General features: G+C 44.3%; 1 protein-coding gene across 1 annotated transcript in view; it reads right to left on the reverse strand.

Annotated features, from left to right (window-relative positions):
• The window catches only part of LCP1 (lymphocyte cytosolic protein 1), a 33,047-nt gene that overhangs the window by 10,361 nt on the left and 9,716 nt on the right, over positions 1-12,970 (reverse strand). The window contains exons 2-8 of the mRNA XM_055802308.1: positions 12,237-12,327; positions 10,404-10,555; positions 9,503-9,632; positions 8,056-8,188; positions 7,457-7,538; positions 4,087-4,252; positions 809-951 (exon numbers count right to left, since the gene is read on the reverse strand). Of these exons, the coding sequence (XP_055658283.1) occupies positions 809-951; positions 4,087-4,252; positions 7,457-7,538; positions 8,056-8,188; positions 9,503-9,632; positions 10,404-10,555; positions 12,237-12,303 (873 nt within the window). The 5' untranslated portion in view covers positions 12,304-12,327. The remainder of the gene's footprint in view (positions 1-808; positions 952-4,086; positions 4,253-7,456; positions 7,539-8,055; positions 8,189-9,502; positions 9,633-10,403; positions 10,556-12,236; positions 12,328-12,970) is intronic.

The following is a 12,970-nucleotide window of genomic DNA, read 5'->3' on the forward strand; positions in this document are numbered from 1 at the left end:
AGCCCCTGGCTTTCCTTCAAGCCAGCTCAGACACCCTCCCTGATACACCCCCCACAGCCCTGGAAAGCTGTCTGGGCCTTTCACTGTAGCTTCAGTGCCTGCAGCTCATCAGTGTGCACCATTCAGGTTCAGCTACCTCTGTCTGGGAAGAGTGAAGGTCCTACAGAGAAAGCTCTGCACCCACAAGCCCATGAAGTCCCAAGTGCATGCAATATGCTGCATGGACTAGGAATGCATCCTTGCAAGTGCCTCCTCATCTAGCTATGTTATTTTGAATAGTCCTACTGAATTAAAACTTGCAGGTTAGTGCATGCAGGTTTATAGCAAAGGCTGGGAGGTAGAAGCACATAACCCAGGTGCTGTAGTGAAGAAAAGATCAAGTGGGGGAACTGGAAGAGCCCATCCTCTTCCCCTACACCTGGTTACATGTCTGGGTAAGGTCCAGCCTTTCCAAACCAAAGCCAGGTCAAGAAACATTTAAGGACATTTAGGAAGGAGGACAGCAATAGCGGCAGGGAACTGAAAATACAGCAGTAGAGCGCGTATGCCCTGTCCAGAGCCAGCCAGCCATTCCTTTCCCAGGCGTTTGGTGTGCTAGGGCTGGCCGTGATGCCTGGGAGGTCAGAAGGAGGAATACTACTGAGTGGAAGGGTAAACCCCGCTGAAATGATTTTCTGTGCCCAGCTCTATGTGTTTGGCAGAGCAGTCTCAGCTGCTTGGATTGCTTCAGTGCACAATCCCTGTTTGGAGGACAGGGATTTGGGAGTGGACCTGCTGTTTTGCTGTTGTTGGTCAGTGTTTCTCATACCTTGATGTCTGAGCTGAAGTTGTTGACTTTGTTGCATCCTGCATTCTCCAGGTGATAGTTTGCCCACCTCAGCAGCAGTTCCTCTGGAGACAACTTCATGAGATCCTCCAGGCTCTCTCCTTCTCTCAGAAGAGCTATCAAGGCTGAGCGAGGAAAAAAGAAAAGTAATAATGTTGTGAATACTTGTAGAGGAGAATGTGGAAGTATTTTCTCTCTTACACATTTTGCTACCCTAGTTTCTAAAAGTGAGTAATCAAAGCGTTGACAAAACCCAAGCTGTGTTAGGATGACAGAGGACATAAACAGAAAAAGGGTCTCATCAATAAAATGAAGAAAAGGCTGATAGTTGTGGAGCTAGTAGTGGATCATATAGAAATGCAAGACAATTTCAGTGTGGTCTAAGAATGACTCGATTTCCTTGCTTCAGGTCTTAATGAAAAGATGACCATAGAATCATAGAGTAGTTTGGACTGGAAGGGACCTGTAAAGGTCATCTAGTCCAACCCCGCTGCAATGAGCAGGGACATCTCCAGCTAGATCAGGTTGCTCAGAGCCTCGTCCAACCTGACCTTGAATGTTTCCAGGGATGGGGCATCCACCACCTCTCTGGGCAATCTGTGCCAGTTTCTGCACCCTCATTGTCAAAAATTTCTTCCTTATATCTAATCCAAATATATCCTCTATTAGTTTAAAACCATTTCCCCTTGTCTGGTCACAACAGGCCCTGCTAAAAAGTTTGTTCCCGTTTTTCTTATAATCCCCCTTTAAGTACCAGAAGGCTGCAGTAAGTTCTCCCTGGAGCCTTCTCTCCTCCAGGCTGAACAAACCCAGCTCTCTCAGCCTGTCTTCACAGGAGAGGTTCTCCAGCCCTCTGATCATCTTCGTGGCCCTTTTCTGGGCCTGCTCCAACAGGTTGATGTTTTTTCTGTGCTTATGGCTCCAGAGATGGACACAGTGACATTGAGTACAGAGGTAAGATGGGAATGGGAAAATGAACACAGACTCTCTGCAGCTTAGATGAAAGAAATCTCAGTGACCTTCACAGTGAAACTGGATACACACAGGTATTCTACAGATTTTGCGCATGACTTCATGGGTTCATGGGCCGGTAGAGTTAACTCACCTGTCAGTTGGAGAAGGTAGCCTATTTGCATAGAAAAATTAACACAGCTACGTTCATAGAAGGAGAAAGAGGCAGGAGGGAAGGACTGACCCTTGCAACTGCAGGATGTTCAGCTGATCCTGGAGCATGAAAGACTGGAACAAGTTTCAAAAAGAACAACTAATAACATGGAAACTTATTGTTAATGTGATAAAAAGGGAGAGTGTCTCACACTACTGTGATCTCCTTGTGATATCTTTTGTCATTCCTTGAAAGAAATATGGCTTGAAAGAAATACGGATTTGCTATATAAAGGAAACAGTGAAGACCTACTGTATCTGGAATTCAATAGATAAATTGATATAGAGTGCTTTGGGGTTAAACTGAACCAGAAAGGGGATAATAGAAGCATTTGAAAGTAGGCAGTGGATTTTATGAAGAGAACAATGTTAACATGGAGAGAAGTAGGCTGGAAGAAGGATTCTTGTGCAGTCTTGATCATGGATTGATTTTTGGATTAATGTTTTTCTTTTTGCATCAATTATCTTGGCACAAATACTAGCAATGTGCTAAAAATTTGATGAAGATATTCACTAGGTGGCATGGTCAATACAGAGGACGATCAGGAAGTCACACAGAAATAGCTAGATGACACTAATAAAAACGGAATGTAATTTAATAGTGCCATGTTCAAAGGCATTCACTAGGGAACTAATATGAATAACTGCTGTTAGCTAAAAGCTTATACAGACAAAGGATGAGAACAACTTGAGTGTATTAGATGTCTCCTGAGCTATCTGAGCCACCATGTGATGTGAACAGGGGAAAACCAAACACGATATTAGTGCATCCTAGTTATTTCCCATAGAGGCTGGGATGTATTACTGCCTTGATACCATGTGCTCATGAGAGCTCTTTGGAAATACAGTGTCCCATATTCAAGAAAGGGCAGTTTCACCTGGAACAGCTGCAGAGAAAGGCTATCAGGGAAAGAGAGAATCTGAAAAGAAATTTAAATTATCTTGGCTTATCTACCCTGACAAACTGAAGTCTGAGATGAGAAGTGAAGGAGAAAATACCAGAAAGGGAAAAATAGATATAAGGTGGATAAGGCTACCTACAGAGGAATGGGGACTGGGAACTCTGGAAACTGGTGGCTCTGGCTATGAAAGGGATAGAAATGTGGAAGGAGTGAAGCAATGAAGGTAACACCTGCATGGTAACTGGAGGAAAGAAGTGTCACTGTTGGTTGAGCAGACTACCCAGAGGCACAGGGGACAAAGCAGCAAGATGAGGTATGTGTGGACTGCATGTACACATCCACAGCCTCATGCTAAAGCTACTTCATGGAAAATTTTGGCATCAGGAGTACTGTGTCCAGTTTGGAGCTCCCCAGTACAAGAGAGACACTGACAGACTGCAGCAAATTTAGTGGAGGGAGACAAAGATGATTGGGCTGGAGTACATGATATTTGAGAAAAGGATGAGAAAACTGGGTTTATTTAGCTTCAAAAGAGGTCTGAGAGAGGAACAAGTATTGTCTTCAACAACTGTAGAGAGGCCAGAGCTGTGTTTCCCCAGTATGTTACAGTCACAAGGTGCAGGAAGAGAAATTCAAACTATTAAATGTAAGAAAAAAAATGTCTCAGCAAGAGTAGTTTGGCTGTGGAACAGCCTCTCCAGAGAGCACTGGAAAAAGCACTGAGCAACCTCATCTAACCTTGAGACTGGTACTGCTGTGAGTGAGTAGTGGGATGGCTGAACCAGAGGAACTCCAGGGTGGACCTCCAGAGGTTCCTTCCAGCCTTAATTATTCTGTGATTCTATAATTCTGATTTCACAAAGAAAGAGGAGATGTTTGGCAATCAAGAGCAAGAAAAGAGCAAAGCTTCCTGAATGCAGTGTAGCATTTCCTTATCCCAGATTTAGTGCCCAAACACCAATATACCTGGGTGTAGACCATCATTCCTGACCCAGTGAACATGAAATTAGCTCTGCACATGCAAGCCTACACACACCCTTGGACTTTGGAGTGCTGGAACTTGTAAAGAGCACGGGAAATTAGAGAAATCAAGAAGACAGGTAACAAATACTTGGAAAAAAATTCAGCTCAGATTTTTTTAAAAAGATCTTTATCCTAAAGGCTGTTCAGTGACAACAGTAGAGCTATACATACCTTCATTCCTGCTGATCTCTATGTCAGCAAAGAGTCCGATTTTGATGACTTGCCATAAAAGACCCAAAACCAGGTAAGGTTTCCCTTCTTTTAAGTCTTCAGCTCCAATGTTAACAACGTGGCACCCAATGGCTGAAGCAGAGTTCAGGGCCAGGTTCAAATTTTCCTAGAGAGAGAAGAGAACTTCCAAATGAAGCAGTGACTGGAGAGCTGAGGATACAGGAAGGGAGCACAGCCCAAACTAGTAAAATCTGTGAGCAGTTTCACTGTGAATGCATTCACATACCTAGAATCATAGAATCATAGCATAGTTTGGGTTGGAAGGGACCTATAAAGGTCATCTAGTCCTGCAGCCCCCTGCATCAACCCCCTTGCAGTAAGCATGGACATCTCCAGCTAGATCAGGTTGCTCAGAGCCTCGTCCAACCTGACCTTGAATGTTTCCAGGGATGGGGCATTCACCACCTCTCTGGGCAATCTGTGCCAGTTTCTGCACCCTCATTGTCAAAAATTTCTTCCTTATATCTAATCCAAATACATCCTCTATTAGTTTAAAACCATTTCCCCTTGTCCGGTCACAACAGGCCCTGCTAAAAAGTTTGTCCCCGTTTTTCTTATAATCCCCCTTTAAGTACCAGAAGGCTGCAGTAAGTTCTCCCTGGAGCCTTCTCTCCTCCAGGCTGAACAACCCCAGCTCTCTCAACTGTTTTTTCTTCACAGGAGAGGTGCTCCAGCCCTCTGATCATCTTTGTGGCCCTTCTCTGGATCTGCTGTAACAAGTCCATGTCTTTCCTGTTGTGCTGGTTTTGGCTGGGAGAGCGTTAATTTTCTTCAGAGTAGCTGGCATGGAGCTATGTTTTGGATTTGTGACAAAAACAGTGTTGATAATTCAGGGATGTTTTAGCTACTGCTGACCAGCACTTACACAGAGCCAAGGCCTTTGCTGCCTCTCACCCCACCCCACCAGCGAGGAGGCTGAGGGGGCACAAGAAGTTGGGAGGAGACACAGCCGGGACAGCTGACCCCAACGGACCAAAGGGATATTCTGTACCATATGATGTCATGCTCAGCAGTAAAATCTGGGGGAAGAAGGAGGAAGTGGGGGACATTCAGAGTGATGGCGTTTGTCTTCCCAAGTGACCGTTTAGTGTGCTGGAGCCCTGCTGCCCTGGGGATGGCTGAACGCCTCCCTGCTGACGGGAAGCAGTGAATGAATTCTTGTTTTGCTTTGCTTGTGCACACGGCTTTTGCTTTACCTGTTAAACTGTCTTTATCTCAACCCACAAGTTTTCTCACTTTCACCCTTCTGATTCTCACCCCCATCCCATGGCAGGTGGGTGGGAGGTGGGAGGGAGTGAGCAGCTGTGTGGGGCTTAATTGCTGGCTGGAGCTAAACCCTGACACCTGTGCTGGGGTCCCAGGGCTAGAGGCAGTGCTCTGGGTGGATCTCACCAGAGTGGAGCAGAGGAGCAGAATTGCCTCCCTCAGCCCGCTGGCTATGCTGCTTTTGGTGTAGCCCAGGATATGTGTCTGACCACAGGGACCTGGGGAATGCATAATCTGCTGGCATTACTGGTAAATTCTGAGTGCCAACACAAAGATGGAAAGGACCTCTTTGGCAAAGGTGAATGATGCCATGTCACAAGGCATTGAAGCTCAGAGCATACATCTGCGTTCACAGTGATGTCCTGGCTCAGTCCTGGTTGTCAAAGCCAGGCTTTCCCTATAGCTAAGGCGCAAACACGTGATCAAGTGCAGACTTAGCTTCAGCATGGAGCAAGCTCTGCTCTGCTCAGTCTTGCACACATGGAGGAATGAGGTAAGTTATAGCCCAATCGACTGGCAGATATTCCAGGTTCAGCTCTCCCTAAACAGCCCTAACAAAAGCCCTAACACCTAAGATACAAATAATTTGCTAGCTGGCAAGGTATACAAAAAGCACATGGTCATAGGAATCAGTATGAATAGACTTGAGGTTTTTAACCTTGCAGTTCAGCCAAGGTCAGAACAGGTCAAGCCTGGGTATTTTCTTTTTGAACTTCGGAGCGTGGGGTCCTGGTTTGGGAGTAATCAGTGGAAGCAGAGAGATGCTGTGATTCATAGTGAGGGGTGGAAAGAAGGTGAGGTTTCAAGAATGTTATGTTCCTTTTCCACTTCCTTCCCATTTAAAACAAAGAGTATAAAAAAACCTGACCCACAGGTCTAAGCTATTCAAAAAGGTGGCTTGGTAAACAGAGGATAAGTAAAGCAGACAGAAGTCTTGAAAATATAATTTATCACACAGATTCTCAATTTTTCACATGAATTTCCTCACCACTGGTGTGACAGAGAGATTTGATTAGATATAAAATGCAGAGACATAGTGTAAATTCTCATAAGCTAGAAAAAATTGGAGCATTTCAAATTAATTACCTTTTCTCCACCAGACAGCTGTAAAAGGGTTAAGTTAAAGTGGAAGCTATATTGATCAAATCATGTCTATGTGTGACAGGGATTGATCTGAGCTGCATCACTAAGCTATGCTGCTGACCAAAATGATTAGAACTGAAAGATGTGGTAGACAGCATAAAAATCCAATTTAATGGCTTCTGAGCTTACTTGAGCCCGGCTAATGTTCCATCAAATCAGAGTAGCTGAGGGCTAAACTGGGTTAAGTTCATATCTATTCCATATATCTATTTATATTCTGTATCCAGATATATAGATGCTGTTCTTATAAAAATATTTCTCTACGTACTGCTGCGTGAGAAACACAATAAGCTTTATAAAGTGAAAGTTTGCTTTTTTGTCCAATTTTTAAATCTTACACATGTGCATGTAATAGAAATAAAGAAGGGATTCAGCATTCAAGGTGAAATAGCATGGATTGTAAAAGGCAGGCAAAGACTATGGTCCCGTCTCAGGCACATTGCACATCACAGTGCTTCCTGGATCTCAGTTAATATTTTGGTGAGGACATCAGACTGCAACACAGCAGTTGTGAATTCAAGTCCATGGCTGTGCCTGTGTGACCTTGTATGCAGGGTTCAGCCTTCTGAGAGCTGCTCCGACTGAGACTGGTCACCACATTATCGAGTTGCTCTTGCATTTGTACGGCACCTACTGCAAAGGTATCTCAAGCTTTGAACTGGTAAACATACATTGGGTTAGGTGCAAATATAAACACAGTTTGTTTAATGGGATTGCTCACATGTTTGGAAAGAAACAGAAATATAAGTCTTTATGGGTTTACGATGTGGACCTGAGCATCTCACTTTGGCACAAACAACTTTGCCTGACTCTGTTGGGCAGGATTATAGTATCCCCAGCCTTTGCTCTGAGTATATCAGAGCATCCTAAAGGAAAAGCAAAGAATCTTGTATTTCAGTACCTGTATTGTGAAGGGTGTGAGTTTCTTTTTGTTGATTGTTCTCTCATCAATGGTATCTGGCACTGAAAAGTTGATCATCTTACTGGAAATAAAAGATAAAGTAAGAAATACACTACTAGCTATGTGAACACAAAATACAGATACAGCTTTTATCACTACTCTGTAGGGCAAGCCAAAATGCTGGAGAGTTACTGAATTGAGCAATTCTTTTGGGTCACGTGCAGATTGCACTACACGTGTGTGGCCAAGAATGCCACAAGGTGGTGTGAGAAGTTTATTGTGCAGAAAATTTCTGTGAAAGCACTCACTATCTCGTGCTGCCACGTGAACCCCTAAAATTCCTTGGACAAAAATAAAACCAAGTAACTCCTCAAATTTCACTGTATTGCAAGGCTCCAGAGGCAAGGAAAAACTCTCGTTTAACATGAAAGAAGCTTTATATTTTTAAATATGAAAGAAACAAAACCCCTAGCATTATTAAGGCCCTAAATCAGCAAAGATTCATGAGCTTAATGTAGTCAGCAGCTTCCCTTTAAGCAGAGAGGTGAGTTTCTGGAGGCTCACAGTTCCCATTTGTGAGAAAGACAGGTATTATTTACCAAAGCACTATGCCATCACCGACCGCCTGGAAGAGGTCATCTGTTTCTGGATTCATTGGGACCACGTGCTTACAGTCAGGGTCCTTCTCAAGAGCTTTATTGATCCAGTTGACAAAGGCATACTTTTCTTCCTCTGTAGACACAACATCAAATCCATCAGTTTGCTGATATGGTAGCAATATGTCTACCATCATATTAATTACAAAGGCAGAGCTCCTTGCGGGGAAGACTATCCCACCAGCGTGACTGATCAACAAACGCCTACAAGGGAAGAAGGCTCTAGGGAGGCAGGCAAATGAGCTGAAGACAGCAATGGGTTTGAGCTAGTAATACTCATTCCATACTCTAACCCATTGACAGGGGTTGCCCAATATCATGAGGGCAGGCACATTACAGAGACTGATAATGAAATTCTCATGATTCAACTGCATGTTGCAGTTGCTACGCTCTGCTAAGGGTAATACGTACTTGCACCGTAATGTGAGTGCCTTGCTGTATCACTCCGCTAAATCCAAACCCCACATAACTTCAAATAAGTTCAGATAAGTGATTTCTGTATTGTAGATTACACCCTCCACATGCAATATTTAGAAGAGCGTGGCCAGGGTTGGATTCTGACAAGGAGCATTGAGAGGGTAATGGGCAAATATTGCCTGTAGTCCAACAGGGCTGAAATGTGGCTATCCTGTACCAGCAGCAGCTCACACAGCCCCCAATAGCTCAGAGATGGTGTCCCCTGTGATCAGCTGGGTGGAGGCCTTGGTAGCATCCTCCACTCTCCCTTCTCTGGAGAAAGTCAGTTCCTCACCCTTGCCCATGGAGAAGACAGCCAAGGGTGGGACTTCTTCCCTGTGGAGCTGCTTCAGAGTGGGCTGTACCCAGGAGGCAACAGAAGCAACCATGGCTGTCCCAAACTTTCAGCTTGGGGAAACAGGCTTGGAGAAAAGCCTTCTTTATAGGGGTCATGCCATCTTTAGAAAAAGGTCAAGAACCATTTGGTTACAGGTGAGTTTACAGAGAGACTACCAGACTACTGGTAAAATGTACAAGGAAATGGGTCAGCAGCAATGGGGAACCCATGCCATGCCTCCCTGTGAGCAGGGACAGCAAGGGGCCAGTCTCTGTGCTGCTACAGCCGTGCCAGGAGGCTGTTCCCCAGCAAAGCTGCAATGCATTTAAGGTAAGGGAAGCGAAGCCAGCTGGAGCTTCCTCCCGTAGCTACAGCTTTGCCTGCCCCAGTAAACCAGCTCACATTATTTTTTACAAAGACCCTGCTCCAGACCTTTGTCACCTTCAGAACTCTGCCTTGCACCAGCCTTGCCTGAACAGCCACCAAAGCTCACCGAGGCCAGAGCACCTGGGTTTGCACTGAGATAAGGTGCAGATGATCTCTAAGGGCACGCTTGTTTGTTCCTCATTGCTGTCAGTGTAGGACAGCTGTACGTACCTGAGTAAGAGTGTTGTGTGCCGGCACTGGACTGCTCGGACGTCCCACCGATAGCACAGATCCCCTCCTTTTTGTTGATTTGTTTTCGGAACGACTTAGCAACATCATCACTCTTCAGGTTTTGGAAAATCTTTCAAGCATGAGAGACAATTTTAAGATTTCAGAGAATTGAACCAAGCTAAAACAGTGAGCTCTTGGGCCAGGAGGCACGTCCTCTCTGCTTCATATGTACATAGGGAAGCATAGCTTGTGCGTTATTCAGTGGTATATACTGGATAAAATCTGTGTATTGTCTGCCATGGTAGAACAGGATCGTGTGCAGATTTTTGTTTTCAGAGCAGTGAACAAAGATCAGCTAAGTAACCAACATGTGTATGGTATGAAACAACAGAGCTAAAATGTGCAGGAGGAGGGCCTTTAACAGTTTTGGTTTGAAGACAGGACAAGTAAAAATCTATTTCTCCATCCCAAGGAAAATCCACTTCTATTTTAGCATTTGCTTTTGTCCTAGATCAGACCAGGAAAAGAAGCTTTTTAAATAGAAAAAATGCCCCATAAAGTTTTTAGTTTCAATCTGCTGAAATTTTTCATAACCATATATCCAGAACATAATCTTTTTGCAACTTATAACTGAAAAACTTTATGCCACTGCATATTCCAACCAAATGGAAAGGTATTAAATGTATTCAATACACAGCTGCATTTATGTACATAGAACTTGTCCCAGTTAATTGCAGGATTTCTAGTTTGCTTACCTTCTGCTCTCATCTTTTCCAACCAGAGGACTCCTTGGATTAACTAGGTGCCCAGGATACCCTGTGCTTGTGCCTCTGCTGTGCCCTGGGGACAACCTTGAGTATCCCACCTGGCATCTTATTGAAATAAATAACATCTTACTTACTGAAATAAATTCATCAAAACTGATCCTGCCATCCCCCGTGGTTGTCAAATTCTGAATGAGTTCTCTGGCTTTGTATCCTGGGAGAGGGAGGTTGGCTGCCTTCAACACGTCTGTTAGGTCATTGGCGTGGATGAAGCCGTTCCCACTGATATCTGCAAAGATTGTCACCAACATTTAGATTCTACATCAGCCCAATGAAATTTTATGCACACAAAGGCTGTTTTTATTTTACCTGGGGAAGGGTACATTATATATAAAGGTTTGGTTCCTGAAATTCAGTATTTTCAACCATTGTGGTGTGTATTTTCAACTATTCAGCCCCATGAAGAAATTGCAATCACCATTTAACAAAAAATACCCCACCTCACAGTGATGAAATTATATGGTTAGAATATAGTAATACTTTAACAAAGCTAAGTTTAGATGGATATAACTGACTATCCAAGGTTTGCATATAGACAAACATGTGATTCATAGAGGGAGTATCCTGCCTACAGAACAGCTAAAGAAAATGGAGTTGGTGCAATACAGTTACACCTTACATGTGTATATATTTATAGATATAACTGGTGATTTTAGCCTGTTTTCTGCACCTAGTATCATTGGAAGTCATGAAGGTTTGGAATCGCGTATGTCATCCTTAAAATAAGAACATGGGTGTTTCTCTGCAATGGTGCTAACACAGATAGTCCTGCTGAGCCTGTTGCAAGATCCAGGGTAGGATTTTATGAGATCACCAATACAGGTTAAATAGTCCTTTGTTCTCCAGCAGTCTGTGAAAATCTCCAAGATAAAGAAGTATACTGAATTTATTGTATGGAGAGTTTCTGTTAAAACACTATGCTTAGGTACATAGTGTTATATAGATATGTATATGTATATGTGTCTTTCTTGTTCTGCAGGCTCTTCTTCCTCAGCCCAGAGGCTGAGGTGATTTTAAAGAAGTGTGTACCAATTTTCTGCGTGGTAAGTTGCAATATGAGTCACTCCTTGCACGCTGCAAAAAGGCACTCGGCTCTTAGCATCAGTAGCACGGATTAATACAGATTGCAGAGAGCATCCTATCCATTTCTGCAGTCATACAACAAAAGGATCTGGACTTGGAGAGCGAAATATCTGGGAGAGGAACAAAAGCCTCCATCCAGCATTTGCCTTGTCAGTACATCAGGTGTACGGGGCACACAGTGACCAGATGCTTAAGATTGCCAGCCTGGGCTACTGTGTGCTCAGAAGCTGAACAACCATCACCTGAAGCAGCAAGGACAACTGGTTAACACATAATCCAGCCAGGCTGACAGATCTGCTAATAAAAGTTATGTGAGCTGTCAGAAGCTCAAGGACCTTTTTATAGAATGTGGGCAGACAGCGATGGGTCTGTGTGACTTTACAGGAGACGAATCAGATGATAATTTTAAAGGCTTGGGAAGGAAACACACAGTTTAAAAATATATGGGCTTGAAAGGTCATAGTAAAGGGATGACAAATTTTGTAACCATTTGGACATTTGTCTTCTCCAGACTCTTCCTCCCCACAGGGAGTACTCACTTGAGAATTATTTACAGCATGGTTTTCTCTACAGCTTCTGAGATTATTTCATAAATGCTGCTTTCATCGCCTTGCCATCTCTCTCCAGCAAGAGCCATTGCTCCGCAGCATGCTGGTGTGGTTTCACCCAGGAGGCCCGCAGTGGCAGGAAAAGGAGTTTCTGCGGTTCCTGTGACACTGCAGCAGCGCTGGAGTAAACTGCATTTCCTCACAGCTGGTCAGTACATCAGAAAAGAGCTTGCTACAGCTTCACACTTAAGCAGTGCCTTTCCTGTTTGCCGTACTCACCAACTTTGCTGAAAGCCTCCTGTAGCTCTGCCATCTCCTCCTCCGAGAAGTGTGCTGTTGACGCCATTTCCTATTTCTCCAAGTGGCGGGTCTGCAAGAAGAAAACACTTGGTTTTATTTGGTGACTTTTTGGGTTTGTTATCATGATGAAAAAGGGGGGGTTTCACTTGGTTTTTGAAAGTCTCGGAACAGCTCCCCATAGCTGAAAACCCAGTTCCTCTGTGCATCCCAAAATCAAGTGAAGGGGTAAAATCCTGCGTACATGACATACAAATCCATGTCCCTCCTGTTGTTTTCCCAGGCCCTGCTCAAAATCCCAACAGTTTTATTTATACTAATGTAATTGGAATGAAATCCTACCTCTGCTAACTTTTGTTTCTCATGGAGAAAGCGGACAAAACTGTGCTGGCTCTTGTTATTCCCCCTTTGGAAACACAATTCACCATGTGCTTCTTCAGCAGTGCTGGCAGAGAAGCAGCAGCCCTGTCTGCTCCTGGGGGGCTGGCTTGGAGCTGAACCCTGGGGAATATTTGCACCGCCTACCTTCGGGTACCTAATGAGGAGGCTGGTCACCCTTACCGGGTGGGTGGATGGAGAGAAGCTCCTTCACAAGGTGTTCAGAGCACCAGGGCGGGCTTCCCAGAGGGCTACTTCTCTTCCTGGCTATGGGGAGAGTTTAGGGACTTGCCCACAGGGTACCTAAGTTAGTGCCTGGGGTCGGGTGGCACTTTAGG

Source organism: Falco peregrinus, chromosome 4 (assembly GCF_023634155.1).
Source record: "Falco peregrinus isolate bFalPer1 chromosome 4, bFalPer1.pri, whole genome shotgun sequence".
NCBI classification, from domain to species: domain Eukaryota; kingdom Metazoa; phylum Chordata; class Aves; order Falconiformes; family Falconidae; genus Falco; species Falco peregrinus.